This window comes from Bos indicus x Bos taurus, chromosome 11, assembly GCF_003369695.1.
Source record: "Bos indicus x Bos taurus breed Angus x Brahman F1 hybrid chromosome 11, Bos_hybrid_MaternalHap_v2.0, whole genome shotgun sequence".
Taxonomy (NCBI): domain Eukaryota; kingdom Metazoa; phylum Chordata; class Mammalia; order Artiodactyla; family Bovidae; genus Bos; species Bos indicus x Bos taurus.
In genome coordinates, this window is record NC_040086.1 from 10,480,811 (window position 1) to 10,507,042 (window position 26,232).

The window sequence follows — 26,232 nt, forward strand, 5'->3', positions numbered from 1 at the left end:
TTAAATTCTCCCATTCTCATCCATTTTAGTTCACTGATTCCTAAGATGTCGATGTTCACTCTTGCCATCTCCTGCTTGACCACAGCCAATTTACCTTGATTCATGGGCCTAACATCCCAGGTTTTGCAGTATTGTTCTTTATTGTTCTTTACGACACTGGACTGTACTTTCACCACTGAGCGCCGTTCCCGCTTTGGCCCAGCCACATCATTCTTTCTGGAGCTATTATCAACTGCCCTCTGCTCTTCCCCAGTAGCATACCGGACACCTCCAGACCTGGGGAGCTCATCTTCTGGTGTCATATCTTTTTGCCTTTTCATACGGTACATGGGGTTCTCCAGGCAAGAACACTGGAATGGGTTGCCGTTTCCTTCCCGACGTTTGTCAGAACTCTTCACTGTGACCTGTCTTGGGTGGCCCTGCATGTCATGGTTCACAGCTTCACTGCGTTACACAAGTCTCTCTACTATAAGGCTATGATCCATGAAGAGGACAGTCTTATTGTTTTCTTCCATTTTAAAAGTTATACATGCACATGGTTATATTTAAGTACTCTGAAAATGTTTGTGATATGTGATTCTCTTGTAGTGGGATTTCAAGCTGTGGCTTTTCCAGTAGTTATGTATGGATCTGAGAGTTGGACCACAGTGGGATTATAGGGAACCTTAAATACCACAATCTGGGCCCAATTCAAGGTGGGGAAAAAGAAGCCACACAGAATTTGAGTGCAAAAAATAAATATAAAATTTATTAAAACACCCACAATATTTTAAAGATACCAGGAGTAATACAGTTCACAAACCCAGTTGTTTGTGTAAATTATAATAAAATACAAATCAAAAAAGGATACATACTTGCAATTTCTAGGCACCCTAAATTAAATCTGCTGAAACACTGGGGGAGAAGGGAGGGCAAGGAGGGTAGCTCAGGAGGCAAACCAATAAAGTGGGAGGAAAAAATATTAACAAAAAAGTAAAAATTATACAAAATAAAATTATCAGCATAAATTTACTGTACTAAGAATATCTACAGTTTAATAATACACATCCTATTGCCTTGAGACATTGCAAAAATCTACCATTCATCCATCAACCCCAGATAAACTTCATTTCAAGTAGCCACAGTTACAAAGTCAAGACGGAATATTCAAGTATGGTTGTTAAGTTCACCTCCATTGGAAGCCAAGTAACCAAACAGGAATTCAAAGAGAGAAGAAATAAAACACATCAAAAAGCTACAGGGGTTCTAGATTAAGTCCAATGCATTAATATGCCACAATATGACCTGCCCTTGTTTCTTTAATTAGAATAGATGAAAAAGAAATTACGTCACTCCTGTTTTTCTCCTCCTTTTTTCCCCTTAAAAGAAAAAAAAAAAAAAAAAAACTATTGGAACCAAGAAAATTTGGATATTCAATGAGCCAAATAGAATTTTTAAAATCCTCATGTGACAATGATGAGTTATCCCTGAACGACAGGTAGTCAAAATGAGAAAAGAGAGCGAACAACACCACTACAAAAATCATCCCTGATATCAGAAGAGGAGCAAACGAGGAAGTAGGCCAATTCTCACTGATTCTTAGGCAAAAAGCGACGGTAGACCTTGCATTTCTGTGCTGCAATCTCTGCTCAGGGAAGAAGCCTATTGCTTTTCTCTTGTTGGCAGCTCTGCGGAAGGAAGGGCTGGGAGTGCCAGGACGGGGCCTTGCACATGGAAAAACTCTCCCTGTGCGTGTGAGTGCGTGCGGGACTGTATAACCTATGCTGGGGGTATGCACCTCAAAAAACACTCAGGTTGGTCCAGGGTATGTTGAAGTTGGCTACAGCAGATGCAGCTGGTCAATAAAGATAGGTTGTGAGGGAGTCATTTCAAATGACAGCAACAATGACTGAAAAAGCTCGATGAGATGGGCATAGGAAATTCACATTTTATTCAAAAGCAAAACTTGAAACAAAATAAAAGTCAACCACAGTCCTTCCTTTAAGCATTCTGCCATTTTAACTGAAGAATGAAAACTAAAATGACCCCAGATTCTTCAAGGTCAAGTAGGTCATCAAATGGACAACCTGTATGTATCAGACCCTCCTGGAATCTACTTTACCAAAGTTGTCATGATGTCCTGTTTTTGAGGTATTTAAAAAAAAAAAATTATTGTGACAGTGGATGACACAAAACAGAGCTTCCTGTTGAATTTTTAAAATATCAACTTTTGTGGACCCAAGAAGAAATTTGGAATAGCACCAACTAAAAACAGCCTCAGTGGCACCAAGTGAGCAAAGCTCCTTCCTTTAGTTTGAACACGAGGGGATACCAGCGAGAGGCAGAAGCAATGCTGGGGCAAAGGCTGTGAGGAGCAAAGGAATGAGCCCCCTGCCCGCCACAGTCCTGGCCAGTGCTGGGGAGGAAGGAGGCCCATCCGGCCCACCCTGGCCTGCAGAGCACCTTTGGAACTCTCAGAGACATCTAGTCAGCACCCTGGACAGCAAGAATGCCTGCCACGTTAGAAGACGCAGAAGCACCTGACTCCCCTTCCTCCAAAGAACCCCCCAAAACCCCTTCACGCTTCCTTTCTTGATAGACCCAAGAGGACACATGTGAAACCAGCATGCCCGCCACCTCCAAGCCAGGCAGGCCCACTCCCCGCCCCAGTAAGATGGCTGGCTGCCTTCGAGACTCGCCTTTCTGTGTGGCCAACAAGGGGAGAATAAAACAAAACAGAAAAACTGCTCAGAGCAGGTTCTAGCACGTAAACAGAAGTCTAAGGAGACAGCACCAAAAGGGGGGCAGGGGAAGAAGCCGAGAGAGACTGGAGCCCACCTTGTTTTTGGTTGGTTGTGGTTTCAGAACCTTGATAGCACCTCAGCAGGACAGGATCAGGGACAGTCACATTAAAACACCATAGCACCATTTTATTTAGACTATTTCAATTCATAAAAATGCTTCCTAGTCCATAAAACACACTTCAGTAACAAAAGGAAAGAGATTGGTTGAGGCACGTCGGGGCTATCATTTTAATTTTCCGCAGCACTGCCCTGGTGTGGGATCTGGCGGTGGTCAACTTCATGAAGCCTGGCTGGGTTCTCTTAATGGAATCAGGTTACCATCTACTCACTGTCACCCATCCTCGCATACCCACTGCTGCCGGGTACAAAGCAATTAAGATCTGCTCCTTCTTTCCTTGCTTCAGCACTTTTAAAGTCCCTCGCTCTGCAAACTACTGTTTCCAAAAGAGGCTGGTGAAAGGGCCAAGAGGGGCGGGTATGACCTCTTTCCATGCGCACCTGTCATCTCAGTGGGCCGGCAAAGCAGTACCCATGAAGCCAGAGTGTGGGAAACCTAGGCCCTGCCAGAACACACACCAAACAACAACAACAAGAAACCTCAAAAGCCATGAGACACGTCAGTCAAGATTTCTGATGGTTGGATAACGGTTTCTTGAGCTAGCACCAGTTATTTTGCGAGAACCTGCCGCAAAGCGATTTTTTTAATTTTAAAAACTTCTTAGCACAAAACTTTGCAAGTACTTTCCTTGCATGCAAAAAAGGCAGGGAAAACAAAAGAAGAACCAACTGTCTGCACTGCATGTGGATGGCATCTGTGGACAGGGCACACTGGGGGAGATGACTCTAGGACTCCATCATTTCTGTTGCTATACTATTATTCCTAAAACTTGGTCATGCTGTTAGGTTCTTTAGTTGCAATGGCTTTATTTTTCTTCTCATGATAAAAATGTCTGTTAATCATCTTTCAGACTTAAAAAATGATAGTGCCAGTAAAAAATAAAAATTCGATTTTTCTCTTTTAAGAAACCTTCAGCAGCAAGGGGGAGGGGATAAAGAGCTGTGCATAGTTACTTTTTAAACATACGTCTAAAGCATGCTAATTTAATGACTGAGATTTGAGGTAGGTTATACATGTAGTGTGTAAAAATCAGCATGGGCTTGAGCATGGCAACAGCACCACCTAATCTCTGAAACACCGTTCTGGAGGGCATGGGGACGTCCAATGGAGACTGCCTCTTGACTCACTTCTCAGCAGCCTATCTGCTAATCTAGAAATTATGAACCAAAGGCTGTTTGGGCTGGGGGGAACAGACATCACATGCTTTTAGATTGTATTGGTTTCTCCTTTCATCTAATGGCTTTGCTACCAAAGGGTGATGAGGGGAAGAGTCTATTGAACACACATCAAGGAGATTCATACATGCCAAGTATCAGAATCACCTGGGTTACACTCAGGACCTTCCAAACCAACAGCCAACCTGGGGCTTCCCCGGGTCATACAGACAGTCACATTCTCCAAATGTTTTGTAAAATATTGTATTTCTTGTTTAAGATAATTTAAAATGAAGTTTTCAAGGCACCCCCCGCATCTACCTAAGCACGGAGTCAAATGAGACCTGCATAAAAGTACTGATGCGTTAAGCAAAATAGCATTTAAAGGACCCAACTTTTCCTCAAAACTAGAAAATCAGCATGCTCATTAAAGACTCTGCTTCCTTTAGCTTGTCAAACTGAAGGTCAGAGGTTTTCCTATAAATCTGAGTTCTGAATAATTCGAAATCCTGATAAGCTCTTGGGTATTTATTTCAAAAGCAATAATATTTCATTTTTGTCCTGTAAAATAAATGCAACTTTACAGAATATGGTAAAAGTGAAGGCTAGACAAAGCACGTTAAATATTCAGCTACTATTTACAATTTCTCCCACAATTACATGTTAAAACATACTTTTTTCAAGTTGCTGTTTAAATCTAGGCAAAAGTGCTTAAAAATTTTTTTTCACTATTTACAATTAAAACCAGACCACATAAATGCTTAGGATATCTCACAGCGACTCTCCGCCAGTGCTTCTGGAACAGTTACAGTACACAGCCAGCGGGGCGATTCTCAGCTCTTTCACAAGGCACCTGGAAGCTCAGGAACTTGCCTTCAGCATCGTCATCTGATTGTTAAACTCATTTCATGAAGACCCACATCTGAATAAAACTGCTCAATAAATATCTGATGTTTAGCTCAGGGTTTGGCTGTCAATCACTGTGTGGCCATATTCCCCTCTGTGTCCTTATGAAGCCTCTCACGCACCACATACATCCACATGGGTAGCTGGACATCGTTTTTGCTAATACCACAGGAAGAACAAACACTCCAAGAAGTCTGACTTGCTGTTGACGGACGTTGCTTCCTACCTGTCAGGCCCAACCTCTCTTAACAAATGTCAAAAAAATTAAGCACCACATTCTCATTTCAAAGAACTGAACGAATGCACCAGAATTTTAGAATGGGCATGTTCAAGTGGGTGGAGAGGGGAAGAAGGAAAGGAGAAAATGACCAAATAGAGAAATGGCACCAAATAGGGAGGAAAATCATAGCTACCTGCTGAAAATGTTTGACTCTTGCATTTAAAAATTGTTAAGTGTAGGCCCACTCCTCAAATGATAGCGTGGAGGGGGTGGGCTCAGGTGTGAGGCATGCACCATTGTCCAATGTGAAATCCAGGGATAAGGAGATGTGTTCCTGCTGTCACACTGCTGTGCAGAGTTCCCGCGGGTGCGGCCTGCCCGATCAAGAAGTCCCAGCACAGCACTACAGCACCAGGCTCTGCGCCAGCTTTTCACAGCTTGGGTTCGACTTCTTGTTCTTAAAGATACAGTAGCCCTTTTCGGTATCAGCATCGACTTTGGAGGCTTTTTTTTTTTTTTAAACCTGCCACTAAGACAAATTCCTTCAGCCAGTATTCATTGGCTAGTCAGCTTGGTGGAAAAAGGCTCCTGAGAACCTCTCGATTCCAGCTCCGTCCAGAGGTGCTGCCGAGGGGACCACGGTACCACGTGACTTGATAGCTAACGGACAGAGAGGATTCAGTGTGGAGACTAGCAAGCTTGAAGCTATCTACTTCCAACCTGGTTTCGGGGGAAATCTATGCCAGCATCTCAGGTGCCTGGCCTGGGGTGCGCCTGCCCCCCATATCCGACTCCAAGCCGGTGACTGGAAAAGGGACCCCAGGTGTTCCTCTACAGATTCTCCCATCCTACTGCAGAGGACAGAGGCTGTCCTGAGGGCTACCTCCCCTGAAGGGAAGGGTGTCTGTCAGGGGGACAGTGGGTGGCTACAGCCTGCACTTGGCTCATGAGGGGCCGACGGCTGAGAGAACCTCGTCATCTCCCAAGAGGGCCAGGCTCACCGGGCCCAGCACAACCGGGCAGGAGTGAGTGCTTCTGGCCTTTCCTGCCGATCCTTTACCATTACAATTGTCACTTAAAAAAATCCAATAAATACACATTTTAAATGGAATTTAAAACTACTCCTTTGTGAAAGGACACTATAAACTTTCTTTCCATTATTGTGATATACAAGGATAGAGTTTTAAAAACAAGAGAAAATAAAAGCCCCCCAAACAAGGGAGGAAAAAAAAAACCAATGTGGAGATATAAATATTTAAGATCACGAAAAAAATCACCCGACAGCCGTAGTTTCTTCTTCAAAGTGCTGGGGAAGTGGGGTGGGGGGAAAGGAGGGGCGGGTCAGTTCTGAGGTTTGGACCATAAATACATATATATGCGTATCTATATATGTATATATAGATAAAAAGACTTCTGCACCCCCAACCCGCCCCCAGGTGTGAGGGCGAAAGCACCACAGAGGCAGCTCGGGCCGGGCCCGACGCTGAGGTACGCTGGCTCCCTGGCACCCTGGCGCCTAGATCCAGCGGCTGTAGGGGCCGGTGACCTTCGTGTAGGCATAGGAGGACACGGTGACCGCTGAGTCCGTGGGCATGGCCAGCGCCTGCCGGGTGGGGACCATCCCCTTCTTCTCCTTATGCTGGGACTCAGGGACCACGGCGCCTCCCCACTTGCGCTTCTTCCCATAGAGCTTGGCCTCCTGATGGCCCAGGCCCAGCCGAGCGGCCTCCTCCTGTCGTGCCCGCGCCCTCTCCGCCAGCTGCTTCATCTTGGCCTCCCAGAGCGCCAGCCCATGGTTGGGCTGGTTGAGGTTCTTGTGCTGGTAGAAGACCAGCGAGATGCGGGTGGGATGGCAGCGGTTGGGCTTCTTGAGGGGCGTGGTGGCGTGCAGCTCCCGCCGGGCACACTCGATGAGGATGGAACCGTGGGCAGGGGCCACGGCCACGCCGCCGATGTTCTCGTCCAGGAAGTTGTGTTCGCTGTCCGACCACAGCTCCTCTTCCTCCTCCGCCCCACCGGCGCCCTTCTCCTCCTTCACTGTCCCCTTGTTCGGGGGCCCCTCTGCTGTCCCCTCCTCCAGGCTGAAGGGATCCCACAGCTTCTCCTCGGACTTCAGGGCCCCAAACAGCTTCTCACTGGGGCCCAGGGGCATGCCGAAGGACTGCCAGGCTTTGTCCAGCTGGCTTGCCCCTGGGGTTGGAATCCTCCCCTCCTCCCCTTTCAAGGGGCTCCACAGCTTGTCTTGGAATCCAGGACCACCTTTCAGGGCGGAGCTGAAATCCCCTGCCCCTACCCCCCACGGCTTCTCAGTCAGGCCGGGCCCAGCCAAGGCCGAGGCGTTGCTTCCAAACTTGCAGGGGCTCCACGGCTTGCCTCGCAGCCGTCCTCCAGGCTGGGGGGCTGGCTGCTGTCCCTCGCCAGGAAACAACCCCCACTGATGCTGGCCATCGGGGAAGTGGGAAGGGGTCAGGCAGGAACCCCCAAAAGAACCGAGCTTATCAGGGATAACGGCAGGGCTCTCCACAGGAGGGAACACACCCCAGCTGCCACCCACGCCGTTAGTCCTCTTGGGGGACATGCTTGGGCCTCCTGAGTACTGTCCCCATAGATGACTGGGACCCCCGTTCTGAGATGCCTCAGGCAAAGGTGTTTTGCCCATCTTGCCAGGCTCTCTGGTTACAGATTCAGTGTGGACCAGTGGATCTACTGGCTCTTGCTTGATGGATCTGTTGTAGCAATTGGAGCTCTGTGCAAAGGGAGAGGGGTCCCTGGACACTGGGTGGATCTGGGGGGCCTTCGGAAGCAGATACTCCTTGGGGCCTGGATAAGCAGGCTGCTGGTGGTGAGAAGCGGGGTGGTGGGTGTCTGTGGGAACAGCCTGACCGGGCAGCTCGGCAAACTCAGCACCACCGTAGGCCGGGCTCAGGCTGTTGTGCAGAGCGTGGAGGTCTGGCTTCTTCTCAAAACTGCTGCTGCCGCCACCGTGCCCCCAGGCACCAGCACCCAGGAATTGCGAGGGGAAGACCGGGTTACTGGATGGAAAGCCATAGTAGCTGAACGCCGGAAGCGCGTACTTGGAGTGGAAGCCGTTGACGGCGGCCAGGCCAGGCTGTGCATAGTGGGAGTGGTAGGAGTACACGCTGTTCACACTATACGGGTCGGAGGGCCGGCAGCTGCCCAGCACCGAGTAGCTCTCCACCACTGTGTTGCCGCTGTACTTGAAGGAGCTGAAGGGGCTCTGCGGCTCCACCTTGAGGGAGGGTTTCAGGCTTTGCTGGGACAATCCACCCTTCAGAGAAAGGCCTGAGGAAGACAGGAGGTGAGACAGAGAAGGAGCACAGAGAACCACCGCCACAGAAGCTTCCTCTTCTCCTGAGAGGTTTCCTCAGCCAGGCAGGCAAGATGCGTGAGGCTGGGCTTGCTCCTGGCGTAGCTCAGCTTGGCCTGGCCCCGAGGAAGCCCTGGGAGAGCGGCCGGCAGAGCTCTCGGTCCCCCAACCCAAGCAGACCCCCACCTGTCCTCACTGAAGCGCCCCTGTGCCAGCTGCTGCAGAGATCAGGGCTGCCCCACACCGAAGACCCTGCTGCCCCACTGCGAGGGGAGCGGGTGAGCTGGGGGACTTCCCAGCTCTGGGAAGATGGGGGACCTCCGTGTACTTGGCTTCCAGGTGCCTCCCATAGGGTCTGGGGTCCTCTGTCGCTGACTGACAAAACTGACGGTTCAGATGGCTGAGAGATTCCAGTACTTTTCTGTCTGGAATTCTATCTCAAGTCAGGAAGAGGGGTGGTAAGGGCCCCCCGACCCGATGGCTCCATGCCACCCCTGCTGGGCACCCTCTCCCCACACACCTGGGTCAGTGGTGATGCCAGCCAGCTCCAGGGCCTCCTGCTTGATCTTCTCAGGAGTGCTCAGCTTCTCCTTCTGAACCTTCTTCTTCTCAGCTGCCGCCTTCCTGGCTTCAAGCTGCCGCTGGCGGCAGGACTTGGCAGGCTCGGGCAGGCGCCGGACCTCGCGGGGGAAGGCGGTGAGCACCTGGATGGCCCCGCTGCCCACCTTGGCGTTCTGGTTCTCCTCACTGCCGAACTCATCCGTGCTGGCCATCTTGTACAAGGGGAGCACGTGCAGCTGCTCGTCCTCGGGGATCTTGCCCACGCAGCGATTGTCTTCCTTGGTCAGGGTGCAGACCTGCCTCAAGCAAAGAGACAGGTTGGGGGAGCCCGACACTGAGAGGGAGGGGCTGAGCATCCCACGTACAAGGCTGTCCCCTTCCCCAGACAGTCCCAACCCCAGCTATCCGTTACCACTTTTCAGACTATCTAAAAAGCACACTTGTCTTGGTTTATACAGTAACAGTATCACCAACATTTAGAGTTTGCTTGACAGTTTTCAATGCACATCCATTCACTTTGCCTAACAAGGCTGAGAGGGGATGAGATGACCGGCTCTGGGTCAAACAGCCAGAAAGGGGCCAGGTCAGGACAGGGAGATGTGCTCTGCCATCCATGTCATCATTGCCAGGACATGTCATTACCCAGACCTCGGACCTTCCACCATCATCCTTCTTGCCCTCAACACTCATCTCCTTTTGTTCTTAAAACTGAAAATTGTACGTGCCGGTGGTAGAAAATTTACAGCAATACAAAGGACATGAAAATTAGCTCCATAATCCCACCAACTAGAAATAGCCCATACATATACTTGGTCATAGACATGCTCACTTTTTAATAATTAAATAGGATCATTTATACTATGTACGTGCTGTGTGCTTAGTCGCTCAGTTGTGTCCGACTTTTTGTGACGCCATGGACTACAGCCCACAAGGCTCCTCTGTCCATGGGATTCTCCAGGCAAGAATACTGGAATGGGTTACCATGCCCTCCTCCAGGGGATCTTCCCAACCCAGGGATCGAACCCAAGTCTCCTGCATTGCAGGCAGATTCTTTACTGACTGAGCCACCAGAGAAGCCCATATTATGCATACAGTTTTAGAATAACCTTTTCTTACGCAGTATATTTTCTTACATGTTAGATATTCATCCCCAATACGATTTAAGAGCCACACTATATTATTCCACTATATCAATGTGTTAACCTATTTAACTAATCCCTCATGACTATTTAAACCTGTTTCTCATTTTTTCCTAAGTAATACTTTTATTCTTTCACTGAATTTTCTAAGATACTTAGTTCCCTGGGATAAACACTATGGAGAACTGCCACATACTGCCAAACTGTGCTCCAAAACGATTTAGCATCAGTGCTTCACTCACACCGGCAGAACTTTCAATTTTCCTATACTTTGTTGACATTTTTGCCATTCATTTAAAACTTTTCACTTGGTATCAAAATGTACCTCGCCATTGGAATATGCTTCTCTGATTACTGAGGAGGTCTGATTTTGTTTGTTTGTTTACTCTTTTTACTCTTGTATTGACTATATTTTATTTTCTGAATTCTTGATGTTCTAACATTTGGGGACTTCATCTCGAAGGGACTGACCCTCCCTAAGACTGCATGCTCAGTTGCTTTAGTTGTGTCCGACTCTCTGCGACCCTATGGACGTAGCCAGGCTCCTCTGTCCACTGGATTCTCCAGGCAAAAATCCTGGCGTGGATTGCCATGCCCTCATCCAGGGGTCTTCCCAACCCGGGGACTGACCTGCATCTCTTACGCCTCCTGCATCGGCAGGTGGGTTCTTTACCACTAGTGCCACCTGGGAAGCCCAGCTAATTCCTATAGCAGCAAATGACCCCCGCCAATGCAACTCTGGTACATAAACCAACCTATGCCACCCCAACCATCTTCTTTATCAAACCCCCGCCAATGCAACTCTGATACATAAACCAACCTATGCCACCCCAACCATCTCCTTTATCAAACCTCCACCAATGCAACTTTGATACATAAACCAACCTATCCCACCGCAACCATCTCCTTTATCAAACCCCCGCCAATGCAACTCTGATACATAAACCAACCTATCGCACCCCAACCATCTCCTTTATCAAACCCCCGCCAATGCAACTCTGATACATAAACCAACCTATGCCACCCCACCATCTCCTTTATCAAACCCCCACCAATGCAACTTTGATACATAAACCAACCTATCCCACCCCAACCATCTCCTTTATCAAACCCCCGCCAATGCAACTCTGATACATAAACCAACCTATCCCACCCCATCTCCTTTATCAAACTCTCACACACCAAATACTCTCCCTGTCTTAAATCGCCCCATAGAGACCATCTCTAAAGCCCAGAGCCTAAAGAATTATTCAAACTATCCACCCTAAACTTACTCAGCTTATTTATCTTGCCTTGCCCATTCCGTTTTATGAAATCCCCAGTAAAGCTGTCAGCCATTCTCTCCCCTCTCTGCCTCCTGACCAACCCTACTGCTGCCCAATAAGCTGGCAAATTAGCACTCCAAGGCTGTAAGTTGTAAGTGTCCTTATCCTGGGGCCACTGCACAAAACTGTACTGAGGACATCCTCCCTGTGGTTTATGGAAAGGAGTCTGAAAGTACTGTCCATCCGCAGGGGACTGGTTAGTAAACGGTGACAGAGCCACACACACAGCCTTAGAACGTGCTGAAGTAAACTGATATCCACCGACCCAGAAAGCTATCCACCACATGCTCCTGAGTTCAGAGAAGCAAGGTCATGGAACAGCACGCACACACACACACACACACACACACACACATTCAGGTATCTGAATGGACGGCCATCACAATGCTAACACAGGTTATCTCTGAGACGCCAGGCAATGTTTACTTCATACTTTCTCATATTATGAAATTTTTTTTATAATAAATAATTGTTCAGGTAGGAAAAAACCCATTATTCACTTTGGAAAAAAACTTATTTTTCACTTCATTCTCGAAGCTCTGGGATCCAGATAACCTGACTATGCTCCTATCTCCCAGTGGTCTGTCCTCCTTCCCTGCTCCTTTCCTAACCCTGAAGGGCTCACTCCTCCTCTATATTTCAGCTACAAAATCCTCACGGTGCAGTGTAGACAAGCCTGCCTCATCTTGATTTTTGGCCTTGAGCATGGGAAAGGGGGACAAGATAGGGAAGTAAAATCCTAGGGCTGGGCCGTTCATCCCGTGGGGGGAGAAGCTACACTGATTCTAGGGGTTCCTTTTTAGTTGAACATGCCAGTGCCCATGTCTCTTCCACAGCCCCCTGGGGGCCCTGTCTCCTAGGACCTAGGTAAAAAGCAGAGAAGAGAGCCACATCACTCCTTCCAGGGTGCCCCCACCCAAGCCCAAACCTCCTCCCTTCTCCATCTTGCACTCACTCTTCTGGGACCTGCATCCAGGCTCATGGCCCTAATTATGAACTAAGTGCTCTCCAGTCTCAACTTCATTTCTCTAGACCCTTCTTTTCCCCAGCCTACTCTACATCTCCGCCTGGACATCTAGCAGGCATCTCAAAACAGACTTTTCTTAATTAAAAAAAAAAACTTTTTAGTTTTATATTGGAGTACAGCCAATTAACTATGCTGTGATAGTTTCGGGTGGACAGCAAAGGGACTCAGCCGTACATACACACGTATCCATTCTCCCCCAAGCTCCCTTCCCGTCCAGGCTGCCGTAACGTTGAGTGAAGTTTCCTCTCCTATATGGTAGGTCCTTGTTGGTTACCCATTTTAAATACAGCAGTGTGTACCTGTCCACCTCAAACTCCCTGACTACTCCTTTCTCCCATCCTTACTCCCCAGCAACCACAAGTTTGTTTTCTAAGTCTGTGAGTCTGTGTCTGTCAAAACAGAATTTTTGATTTTCACCCCAAACTGGTCTTCTCCTGATATTCTATATCTCAGTAAATATCACTAACACTTGCCTAGTTGCTCAAGCAATTCACACATCCCATGTCCAGGCCATGAGCAAACACCCTCAGCTATGCCTTCAAAATCATCCCAAACCTGTCCAATTACTCCCCACCCCACCCTCACTCCTGCCCAAGCTCTGTCACCTCTGGACACCTGTCCTGGCCTCTACCTGGCCTGCTTGCTCTGGTTCTCCCCCACCCACCCCTACTGCAACATACTTTATTCTCCATCTGCAGGAGCAAGAGACTGCTTCTGACTTTATAAGTGAGATCTTAGCATTCCCAGCTGAAAAGCCCTCCAGGGCTTCCCATCACACTCAGAGCACAACCCAGAGCCCTCCCAGCCCCCCATTCCCCCTGCGACCCCAGCCCTGCCTGCCCCTCTGATCTCACTCCTCTGAGCCTTCGCCTGTGCTGCTCCTGGAGCTCCCCACCCCTACCCGCACGCATTCGGTCCCTTACCTCCAGGTCTCTGCTCAGGTGCCCCTTCCCAGACAAGGCTCCCTCCACTTCCTCTACAATAGCGTCTGCGGTCATCTCACCCCTTACCCTACTGTATCTTCTCCTCACAGCCTTCACTGCTCCTGCACATTATATCACATACTCCGGCAGCACACTGTCCATTTTATTCCCCAGCATCTAGAGCAGTACCTGGGGCACAATAAACATTTGCCCAGTGAATGAATCAAGAGACTGTTTGGACTTCAATCCAAGTGTTCAGCGAGACCTGGAACCACACTTTAGATAACTGGGGCACACTGGGCACCCAGGAGGCTGCATTCTGCAGCCTCCACCCAAACCAGCCCTGTCCCTGCATTTCCCAAAGAAGTTGGCAGAAGCAGGCAGTCTGCCAGGTCTCTCCCAGCCTTGAGCCCACCTATCCGCACAGAGCAGGTGTGTGCCCCTCCCAGGATCATCTCATAGGTGGGGCTGTGACAGCTCACAAGCTTTCTTACCACTGTGCACCCGTTGTAGAGGTTATGCTGGTCCTTGTGGGCGTGGGCACAGAAGTCCATGCAGGCTGTGACCCCTGAGAAGGGCCGCCCTTCCTTCAGCCCCAGACGGCAATCAATCGCTATTTCCTCATTGGTCACCTGTGTAGATTGCCAAGGAGAGCTGCTCAAGTGACCTGAGATGAATGGCCCTGACTTGGCATGGGGGAGGCCAGGGGCACAGAGGGAAGGAAGGAGGGAAAAGGTTAAGGAACAAAACTGTCTTGTACATGGGCTGCAGGAGGGAGGTTTTATGGCTGAAGCCCCTGTAGGGGTTACTCCCTTCTGGGTTATCTCAAGTCCCCCTTGCCTCACCTACAGAGTGCAGAGGTGACTGGTGAGAGAAACTCAAGCCTCCTCAGTAGAAACCAGAGCAGAGGACGTGGCGGATTATGAAGGGGAGAGAGATAAAGACTAAGGATAGAGGAAAGACAGTCCGGGGGTGTGGTGAGCCTGGTATAAGCAAGAGGTCTTAACAAAGACCTACATCGCTGCTGTAGCACTGGCTGGGCTTTTCCCATCAGGAGCCCATTCTGCCACTGCCACACAGCAGAGAGCTGGGCAGAGATGGGGGTGCCACGTGGGCAGAGAACAGCCCAAGACCCAGTACCTGGTTCTGATAGGCCTGGGGCGCCAGCCGCTTATACAGGGGAGCAACTTCGGTGGCCAGGTCCTGGAAACTCTTCCGGAGCACTTCTTCCTGTGGAGACAAGAATAGTCACACACCCCCAGAGCAGCTCCGCCTGGTAAACTGTCTGCACCCTGGAAATCCACCTCCATTCTAGAACCTCTGCTGGGCTCCCGGTGGCAAGGTAAGAAGTAAGGGGCCATCAGGTATCGTAACGGTGTTTCCTCCGAGAAGGGTATGGGGCCAGGTCTGATTTAAAGCTGGAGATGCTGAAGCTCACCAGAGCAGACACTCCTGAGAGTCTGGTCACCTTGGCTACCAAGCACCTGCTCTGCCAGGCTCCAGCCCAGTGCCGCTCAGAACACCTAGAACGGGTTCCTGCTCTTACTGAGCACTCGCTCAACACCCTCAGTCAGAGGTGGGGGATGGCAGGCGTGTACGAGCATGAGCAGCAAGTGTGGATCCTTCCTGCAGTGGTCCAGACAGGCAAACAGAGGCAGGGAGGGGCAGCTGAGGCCTGTGCTAGGAATCCCACAGCCAGCCAGGCCCAGCGCCCATCATGAGCCAAGTACACAGACAGCCTCGACGTTCTATCCTTTAAGACTCGCATCATGTCAGGTGTTTAGTTCGCAATAATTAAAATTAAACAAAATAAAAAATTCAGCCCCTCCACTGTACTAGCCACATTTCAAATGCTCAGTGACTACAAGTGGTGCCTGTGGCTGGCTGTTCTCTACAGAGAACATTTCCATTATCACAGAAAGTTCCACCAGACAGTGCTGACCGCAATGAAGCAGCCCCCAAGCAGAGAGCTTAAGGTATTCACAGCCTTTCTCTAGCCCTCTGAGGGTACCAAGTAGGGCTACAGGGGCTCTGAGCCAGCCTTGAGCATGGGATGAAGAGTTTACAGAGAAGAATGAAGAGGAAGAGGGAAGGAAAAAAGTACCAAACTCACAGAATTAGAAATAGAAGGGTGAGACCAATGGCTCGGCTGTCTGTCCAGTGGGGCGGCAGAGCTACCAGCCAGCCTCACTGCACCTCCCTGGCTACCTTCCAGATGCTTCCACAAGCTCAGGGGGCCTGAAGCCAGCACAGCACGGGGGTGAGGACTGTGAGCTCTGGGGAAACACAGGCCAGGGTTAAATGCTGACTTCACCATCACTGCCACACAGCCTCGGGCAAGCCATCTGCCTCACCTGTAAAGGGAGCAGTAATAGTGCCTAGAGCCTCAGGTGTCATAAGATTAACTGAGATACCTGGGAGGTTCTGGGCAGAGTACCCAGCACTTAGTAGGTGCACAGGAAATGGTAGCTGATGGAACAGAGAAAATATTTGTTTTCCATGTATCGCTTTCATTCATGATAATTCCTAGTTCCTGGCGGCACTGAGACTCCTTCATTCATTGAAGCAACCGCATCTGCTGCTTCTGAGGGAAGCAGGGTGCTGCCATAAATAAAAGTCTAGCGTCAGATTAGACTCAGACTAGGTTATGTAACAGTCAAAAAAGCTGGCTTTGAGAGAAGAAAAAAGAGCTTCTAAATTTGGATGTGCTGCTTCCTTTTATTTCTGAAAAGCAAAGCTTGGAAGTCTGAGCATAGAAATTTATATGTGGTTTAGGAAAAAAAAATGTACCCCAGGAGTCCTTGCCCCCTGAAAAGGGGGAAGCCCTTCTGGTACAAGGAGCTTGGAGAGAGTTGGAAGGTAGAGAGTGGGATCAAGGTACTGCCCAGATCCAGTACCCACCTCCTTGCAGTAGCAGAGGCAGGAGGGAGGGAGGCTGGGGGGAGCCCACTGCAGCCTGTGCCTGTCTTTGCCTCTGGGCTTCAAGGGCAGAGCCCCTCGGGATGGCCTGCCCAACCAAGGCAACAGAGGGGAAGTGGCAGAGGGGGAGGCAGCCTGGCTGGACACTCCTGGCTCCCAGACTACGCTCAGCCTGCAGAGGAGACCCTGAGACCCTTATCCTGTTGTTACTGGGTTGAGGAAAAGCCCCGGAGGGCAGGAGGAGGCCTCAGGCCTAGAGGCAACATCATGTGGATGCCAGTCCAGTGCCCGAGGACCACACCAGGCCCCCAGCAGGGGAGAGCAAAGACCTGGACAACTGGACAACCGCACAGAGACGCGTCCCCAGCAGCCAGGCAGGATGAGGGAAGTCTAGCATCAGCCAAAAGGTGGCCTGAGGCCCCTCTTCCTGCCACACTTCACACCCAGGAAGATATCTTGCAAAGAATGGAGGGAAGCGATAACCCTTAAGAGGGCCACAGTCTAATGAGTAATCTGAACATTTACCTTAAGGAGACTTTTCTAAACTGCAAGAGCCTGAGGTACCTGTTAACTGGTAAGTCTAATTTTTCACTTGTCATATCCTTCCACATCACATCACATAACTTATTTCACTGCAAGATAAGGTCAGTTTGAAAAACAAAAAAAGGAAGTTCCATTTTCTGCACATCTGAGTCTCAGTGGACTAATCCTGTGTGCCATCTGGACTGTTAGGGCAGCAGGTGGAACAGGGTGAGTGGGAAGGTCCTGGGCTCCCTATGGGGCTCTGCTCACCTCTTTGGGGTTGTCCCCTGCGAGGCGGAACTTGCGAGGAGTCTTGCTCCGAGCATATTTGCAGCCATTGAAGTACATGCTCCAGGAACAACCGAAGGAGAAGGAGGCACCACAGGTGTTTGGGTCTTTGCCTTGGCAAGCGCAGGTCCGGCTGCAACATATCACACATTAGGCATCGTAAGCACATTTTTTGTTCTGGAATTTTCCCCTCCCTGAGGGGGCGGCCCGGCTGTTGCCTGGCATCCGCTGGCCTCCCACTACTGGGATGACATCATTCCCTGCCCTCAACTCCTTTCCCAAGTCTCTACCCTTGTGGGCAGAGGAGCGGTTCTGAGTAGCCTGTTGGGCTCCCACCCCTGAGCCTGAAGGTCTGAGAGCCTGCTGCTGGGAGAAGCACCTGGGTTGTGTGAGATGGCTGAAAGGACCTAATCAAAAACCCACTCAGGTTTACACTTTGCCATGACTTTAATATCTTGATCAGCTTCAACACAGACCACTCAAGGAGGGGAATAATGTGAACCACAGAGTTTGAACATGCCTGCTTCCTGCAGGCCCAGGTGCTGACAGGCCTTTAAAGAAATTAACACTGACATTACCATTCAACACTTAATAAAATCCAGAAGTAATCCTAATACCCCTCAATTGGGGAATGAATAAACAAACTGTGATGCATCCACGTGGTGGAATACTACTCAGTGGTGAAAAGGAGTGAGCTCCTGATCCATAGACGAAACTGAGAAACACTGCTCAGGAAAAGAAGCCAGACTCGGGAGGCTACCTGCTGCAGGGCTCCCTTCATGTGCCACTCTTATAAAGGCAACCCTACGTAGACAGGAAACAAGGCATGTGGTTGCCAGGGATGTTGGGGAGCCCCAGGCTATAGAGGCCCATGGTGGAGTCTGGGGCTGAAGGAGCTCTTCTATGTCTTGACTGTGGTGGATACACGGCTATAAACATCTGTCAAATTCCTCAAACTGTATACCTCAAAGGATGAATTTTACTGTAAGTAAAAATACCTTAATTTTAAAAACGGGGGGAGGATCCTGTAAAGATAGGTCTTATGACTATCACTGATGCCTTATATTAGTCGGGCATCACACACGTTTCCACACTTGTCACCATATTAGAGCCTCAGAGTCAATTCGGGGCAGAAAGCAGAGCTAAGCTGAATCAGGAGACCCTCCCCAGCCAGGGTCAGACCTCAGGCCAGCTCTGTGGGTGAGCACTTTTCTACCCCAGTCCTAACTCTGCGGAACACAGGGCCCTGACCCCGTGCCCCACCCCGCGCCCCACCCCGCCACCGGGACCATCCACATACTCATCGTTGAGGCCGCATCTCCGGCTGGTGGGGTTCCCGTACTTCCGGAGGGTGTCGGTGAGCTCCTGGTAGAGGGTGTCTCCAAGGCTGCGGGGGATGCCCTCCCAGGCCAGGATGAGGATGACGATCACGGCATTCTGGCAGTGGTGGCCCGCCCGGTGCCGCACCAGGCAGAGCAGCTTCTCTTCTAGCGTGTGCCTGCGGATCACCTGTGGGGAGGCGGGGCGGGGCGCTGGGAACCACAGGCTCCGGCGCTGGGCGCGGCCATGGCGGATGCCACGCCCCCCTCCCCTCTGCCCAACAGACCCAGGCTGCAGCTCTTCTGGGCACGGTCCCAGGGGTGTCACACCCTGGCGACAGCAACCACACAGGCTAAAGGATCATTGTGATTCGGAAAAGAAAAACATTGAACTGCAAAATGAAAAATAACTACTATAAAACCTAAGTAATTGGTGATTTACATAGACTTAGGAATAAAAATAAAACTCAGCAGTAACCACAGGACTGGAAAAGGTCAGTTTTCATTCCAACCTCAAAAAAGCGCAATGCCAAAGAATGTTCAAACTACTGCACAACTGCGGTCATTTCACATGCTAGCAAGGTAACGCTCAAAATCCTTCAAGATAGGCTTCAACAGTGTGTGAACCAAGACCTTCCAAATGTACAAGATGGATTTAGAAAAGGCAGAGGAACCAGAGATCAAACTGCCAACATCCACTGGATAATGGATTAAGCAAGGCAATTCCAGAAAAACATCTTCTGCTTCATTGACTACACTAAAGCCCTTGACTGTGTGGATCACAACAAACTGTGGAAAATTCTTAAAAGAGATGGGAATACCTGCCTTCTGAGAAATCTGTATGCAGATTAAAAAGCATCAGTTAGAACCAGACATGGGACAATGGACTGGTTCAAAACTGGGAAAGGAGTACATCAAGGCTGTACTGTCACCCTGCTTATTTAACTTACATGCAGAATACATCATGTGAAATGCCAGGCTGGATGAATGACAAGGTGGATTCAAGATTGCCAGGAGAAATATCAACAACCTCAGATATGCAAATGATACCACCCTAATGGCAGAAAGCAAAGAGGAACTAAAGAGCTTCTTGATGAAGGTGAAAAAGGAGAGTGAAAGAGCTGGCTTAAAACTCAACATTCAAAAAACAAAGATCATGGCATTGGTCCCAACACTTCATGGCAAATAGATGGGGAAACAATGGAAACAGTGATAGACTTTATTTTCTTGGGCTCCAAATGCACTGCGGACAGTGACTGTAGCCATGAAATTAAAAGATGCTTGCTCCTTGGAAGAAAAGCTATGACAAGCCCAGATAGCCTATTAAAAAGCAGAGACATCACTTTGCCAACAAAGGTCTGTATAGTCAAAGCTAGGGTTTGTCCAGTAGTTATGTATGGATGTGAGAGTTGGACCATAAAGAAGGCTGAGAACCAAAGAAATGATGCTTTCAAACTGGGGTGCTTGAAAGTTCCACTCTTGAGAGTCCCTTGGACAGCAAAGAGATTAAACCAGTCTACTTTAAAAGAAAATCAACCTTGAGTATTCACCAGAAGGACTGATGCTGAAGCTGAAACTTCAATATTCTGATCACCTGATGTGAAGAGCTGACTCACTGGAAAAGACCCTGATGCTGGGGAAGATTGAGGGCAGGAGGAGAAGAGGGTGACAGAGGATGAGACGGTTGGATGGCATCACCAACTCAATGAACATCAGTTTGAGCAAACTCTGGGAGATAGTGAAGGACAGGGAAGCCTGGTGCGCTGCAGTCCATGGGGTCACAAAGAGTCAAACACAATTGAACTACTGAACAAAAGGAATAAAATCTATAGATAAAATTATAAGCCATAATTTCAGAAATTTTTACATTGTCCTAAAACATTTGCAGAGAAAATGGTGCATATCTACATGGTTTTTGTTAAAAAGCAAGGGCCTGGATGCTATGGAAAACAGTTTTTGGTAGTTCCTTGGCAAGTTAAACATATATGACCAGGCATACCTAAGAATACAACCAGAGTTTCAGGATGGGATGATGAGAAAATTTTGGAAATAAACAGTGGTGATGGGTTGCATAACAATGAGAATGTAATTGATGCCTCTGGATTGCACATTTAAAATGATTAAAATGAAAATTTTATGTTTATCTATAAAAAAAAAATTTTATGTTATCTATGTTTTAACAATTTGCAATACCACTGAATTGTGTACTTTAAATGAGTGAATTTTATGGTATGTGAATTACATCTCAATAAGACTGCTAACAAAAAAAAGCATAGGCCATGGGGTACTGCTCTGCTCCTCAGGGTCCAGCTGTCCAGTCACCCAGGCTTTCACCTCACTCTTCACCCTCGCCCTAAACACTGTCCTGGCTCACACAAAGCACAAAGGGTCCAGGAGTGGGGGGTGAGGTGGCTGAATCTCCCCTCCAAAAATCCCAAGGAATTCTGTGACTAGATAAGATGTGGGGGCCTGTGAAGAGGGAAGACTGGGAAGGGCTCTGAGTGGCGAGTGGAGGGACAAGGACTTGAGACACGGCTCTACAAAGTAAGCAGGGGGCTCCCTTACATTCATAGCTACATGCTTTAGCAGGGGGAGCAGATGTTTGGGAGAGGGGTGAAACGGGGAGACCACTGACATAAGACAAGCAAAACGGATAAAGTCTGAACTAGAACAATGGGGAATGAACAGGAAAAGACACGGACTCTAGAGACCTTCAGGAGAAAGGTGACTTTGGGACCACCTCACTATAGGAGCTGAGGGCCAGGCACAAGTCTTAAATGACATTCTGTGGTGCAGAAAAGTAGGTGAGTGAGGGCAGTGTTTCCTGCTAGGTAGCAGGGAGCACCCCGAGGTGGAGGCACTTTGGAACACTGGAGTGGCTATTCCGAGCAGAACCAACAGAACGGGTCTGGAGGTCAGGAGGTGTCTGGGCTGGAGACAGGCTTGGTCATGAGTACATCAGTGTAGGCTGATGCTGAGGGAGCCACCAGGCAGGCAATATCAGTAAGGAGAGCAGGCCAGAGGTGCAACTAAGGAGTTGAGGGTAGCTGGGAAGCCAGACCCCTCTCCCTGGGTCACTGCCTGGTGAGAATTCCGGCCAAATGTACCTACCCCTTCCAGTTTGGGAAGAAGAAAACAGAAATCCAGATTTTCACATGAAATCTCTCCTTTTAAAGATATGAACACCAAATTCATTTTTTAAATGGTGGGAAAAAATATATATAATATATACATAAAATTTAGCATTTTAAGTGTACAATTCATTAGCATTAAGCACACTGACATTGTTATATAAACTATCACCAGAATTTCTTTCATCTCCAGAACTTTTAATTTTCCTAAACAGAAATTCTCCACCCATTAACACTAACCCTCCATTCTCCCTGAGCCCAGCCCGTGGTGACAACCATTTTGCTTTCTGACTCTATTAATTTGACTATGCCAGGTACCTCACGTAAGTGGAATTGTACAACATTTGAACTTCAGTGACCAGCTTAATTTCACTTAGTATGACATCCTCAAGTTTCATCCATAAAACAGCATGTACCAGAATTTCCTTCAAAATTTAAAGGACATCTTGTATACTAAACAAAATGTATCTGGGCCAAGAGTTCCTGCTTTGAGCCATAGCAGTAATGGTGCCCACCACCTCCACCCTTTGTGGAAGCACTGACTGCAACATTATTTATAAAATTGTTTTTGTGGATCAGTAAATATATGAAATGCCAATCATCATATCCCTGTATGGCTGGCTTTCTGCAGACTGAGCCGGGCACTCCATGGGCATCTGCACACACAGCAGGTACTAGGGTTTGCCCCAGAAGAGCACTGGCTAATTACACTCATGTGTGACACACACTTAGAGCTCACACAGTCACCTGCACCGCCACGGCTGGACTGAGGCCGTGCCCTTCGGGTTTCCAGTCTGCGCTTGCCTGTGCACGCGTACTCAGTCCTGTCTGACTCTGTGCGACCCCATGGACCGTGGCCCGCCAGGCTCCTCTGTCCATGGGATTCTCCAGGTAAGAATACTAGACTGGGGTGCCGTTTTCTCCTCCAGGGGACCTTCCCAACCCAGGGATCAAGCCTGGGTCTCCTGCATCTCCTGTACTGCACTAGATTCTTTACCTCTGAGCCACCTGGGAAGCCCTAAATGTTCCTGCTGCTGCTGCTAAGTCGCTTCAGTCATGTCCGACTCTGTGCGACCCCCACATAAGTGTACTGAGGCACGAGCAGACAGCCCTGTGGCCACACCCTCACAGGCCTTTGGATACACTCAAAAAAGCTGCAACAAAGTGGAGCTCCCATACTCTATGGAGGAACCCAGCAGGACGGAATACAGAGTGCAGAAGTCAAAGGCCAACGTAAGGTGCGAACCTACCAGCACTCAGAGCACAGCAACACAGACGGCTCACGCGCCATCACAGGATCGTAAAGAAATCACCTGGACTTGGGCCAGGGGTTCCCGGAGCGCTGAGCCTAAAGAGCACTGGGCAGAAACCCCAGTCTGTTCCCCCGTGATTCACCCTTGGTCCTAGCTCCAGCACTGGGCTTCCCCAGTTAAGTCTGCTCCACCATGCCGCCGGTGCCTTCAAATATCTGCCTTCTGACTTGTTCCCATTACAGGCTGGCCTGAGCAGCATCTCCATGGCTCTTCTACCAAAAGCCCATTTACCATGTCTGCAGCGTTTGCGTCTGGTGTGCCTTCATATATTCTGAGCCTTTGGAGTCCTACCTGCATTGCTCCGTCATCTCCACACTTGCTGACTTCCACACTTTGTACAGGCCACCTTAAAATCTGACGTTACCAGCAGGCTCTCTGGGGGGCCCCACTTTCTCAGATCATTCTCTGAACCCACATTTTCTGGGCATCCATGATGCACCTCAGCTTTGTTGCCCAAGATCCCAGCTGGTTAAATCTAAAACTTGCCGGGCACACTGCTTGTACCTGAAGGTAATGGCTGCAAACACAGACATGAACCCTGGCTGGAAAGAAAACCCAGGACCTAGACCTGGGCTGGGGCAGCGGGGAGAGCATGGGAGGCACTGCCCAGCCCAGGGAGCTGGACGCTGCCATCCCCAGGGCGACGGACCACGACCGTGCCACCACGAAGAACAATCTGTCCTTAGCATCTGTGGGCCATTTCCACACGGGGGCAGAGAAAGGGAACCTCTGTCCCTTCTCCAGCTCCCAAGGAGGTGGAACTCTAGATGAGCCCTACAACCGTAATACACAGGGTATTTGGTGGCTGTGTAGGCAAAAAATAAGGGAACGTCACCACACTATGGGATTTGGTTAGAAAACAAGAAACAACACAGCACTGCCATTTTCTTGCAACTGTAATAGTTCTACGATCTACCACTCTTCTCATTAACAAAATTTCCCTCCTCTCTCATTTTATTTTCACTTATCAGGTGTGGAATTTCCTCATCTCTCTGTCCCTATGTATTCCCTTCTATATGAGCTTTTCTTTCAAAAAGAAAGAAGATGGGCATTGGTGATGGGCACTCCACCAGGCCTGGTGATATCCACAAGCTATTCCAACCTCTGGAGAAAGCACTGCATTCCTGTGCCCAGCTCTGGGCGTTTGTCCGCAGAGCCTGGAGGGACCAGAGTTCTGAGGACCACATTCTTCCTGCCATCATTCTGCTTTCCTCTCACGGCCCCAGAAACGGATCTCACACTTCATCTGGGCGCCTTCCTCCCCAGCCCTCAGCAGAGACACATGAGCGCTGGTCAAGAGCTAAACTTTCACCATGAGTGTCTGAGGACTAAGATGCATATTCTTATCCTTAACACTGTCCACAGAGCCAACTGTTTTCTTTAAGGTGGCAACTGTTTCTGAAGCTGAAAAGTCTGCCAATGCCCCAGGGATCTTCAGTTTCTTGCCGGATACTCTAGAATTCCTCAACAACTACATAAATCAGCAAGAGGAAGGGAAGGAGACCACTTCCCCGATGGGTTCTCTGGGAGGGATAACACCCCACCCTGATCAGCCAGAGAAGTAATTAACCTCCTACTGTAATGACCATCTTTCACAAGGGTGGGGAAAACATTCTTCTATATGCCCGTGAATACTCTTATGTATTTCAGATTTTCCCAGATCATTCTGTGCTACTGTCTGAAAATTGCTACAAATAGATACATGGTAGTTCAGGTTTAGATACCTAGTATTTTCATTAAACATAGAGGTGCAAAGGGATGGCATATAGACCAGATAAAAACAGAGTCTGACAAAGCTCATGTTACTACTATCCTTCACTCGAAATGAGCTGAGTGTATGTTCACCCTGCCTTTCTCCCTTTGCCCACACGACTCTCCTCACCAGGAATGCTTCCACCTTTTCCTCGCCCATTTAATATGGCCCCATGCATATCCACCTTCTCTGGAAGACCCAGCCTGAACTCCTCCTGCCCCTCACATCCCTTGGCCCTGAACTCAACAGCACCAAGCCTGCCTCTCAATGTTAAACTTTGATTATTCAAGTCTCCACGATCTTACTTCCTGCTGTCTCTACATCATAAGCAGTTTGAATACAGGGACAGAGCCTCCTATTTTCCATGCATATTCTCCCTATCAAGCAGTGAGCAAACAGCTACCTGATAAATTTGCTGCTGCTCTGGGCATGGGTTCTATAGTGGTTCTAAAGTGCTCTATGAGAGCTGGAAGGACGGGTCAGAAAACTTTGGGTGAAACTGGGGTCTGAGTTACTGGTGCTCCCTCTGCCATGATACGCAGGCTGCCTACAGGAAACACTGGCTCAGAAGTCAAGCAGATGCAATGCTGTCCTGATTGTGCTCAGAGGCTTAGTTCTTATGGACTAGAGACAGGGGCACCCAGCGCCAGGGCACGCAGAGCGGGCAGAGGAGTCACGGTGGGGCCCAGCCTTGGGCAAGATGATGTCTCCAGCTAGCTTCCGCATCTCCTTCCCCTGCAGCCCTGAACCACAGGGCAGTACAAGTTGAGCATAACAACTAGAGAAGTTCCAAGGCCAGCCGTGGACATCAGGAGCTGGCATTTAAACAAAGACAGGACCAACAGTTGAGGCTGGGGGAAGATGACCCTAACAGCACCAGATGCTGGCTCACAGCTCCCTGGAAAGTGCACACGTCTGCCCCCCACTCCCCAGTCCAGTTTGGGCTGTGGAGCTTTGACACGTACCCACTTTGCGATGGGGCAGCCACGTGAGCTCTTCCCTTCCTTTCCCGTGTAGATGACCTTCTCGATCCGGATGGCTTTCCCCTTCTCTCCGTACCTGGAGAGCAAGACAGAAGCCACCATTAGCACAACTGAATCCCAAAGGAGTCCTGGTAATAAGGCAAGTCTCAGGGTTTTTCCGCTTGGGTTTCTAGTTATTATGGGGGCAACAGAGAAGGGAGAGAAAGATTTAAACGTTTATTCTGTGTTCGAGCCTCTGGGAACACAACTCCACTTACAGACCTCAGGGCCTCTGGCCCACCTGGCTCCATCCTGCCCCAGGGCACAAGGTCTCTGATAATTCTCTCTGAGCACTCAAACCAAAGGCTCAGCATAGGCATTTGTATCCAACCCTGTTAGCAGTCTCAGCTACTTATGAAGTCAGTAAAATTCAATAGACAAAAGAAAACAAATGGGGAAATCCTTATTACTCTCTTTCAACAATCCCCAAATGACATTTGACAGTGGCCTCCCAGTAGAAACTGGCTCCGAGATCCCCTTG

The 26,232-nt window shown here is 49.1% G+C and overlaps 1 protein-coding gene across 3 annotated transcripts in view; it reads right to left on the minus strand.

Annotated features, from left to right (window-relative positions):
* Positions 1-726: 726 nt before the first annotated feature.
* TET3 (tet methylcytosine dioxygenase 3) overlaps positions 727-26,232 on the minus strand; it is a 112,375-nt gene continuing 86,869 nt past the window's right edge. For all 3 annotated transcript variants that reach the window (XM_027554858.1, XM_027554857.1, XM_027554860.1), the window contains 7 exons: positions 25,695-25,788; positions 18,514-18,722; positions 17,196-17,346; positions 14,625-14,714; positions 13,979-14,116; positions 9,030-9,366; positions 727-8,484 (listed from right to left, as the gene is read on the minus strand). In XM_027554858.1, coding sequence (XP_027410659.1) covers positions 6,698-8,484; positions 9,030-9,366; positions 13,979-14,116; positions 14,625-14,714; positions 17,196-17,346; positions 18,514-18,722; positions 25,695-25,788 — 2,806 coding nt within the window. In that variant the 3' untranslated portion in view covers positions 727-6,697. The remainder of the gene's footprint in view (positions 8,485-9,029; positions 9,367-13,978; positions 14,117-14,624; positions 14,715-17,195; positions 17,347-18,513; positions 18,723-25,694; positions 25,789-26,232) is intronic.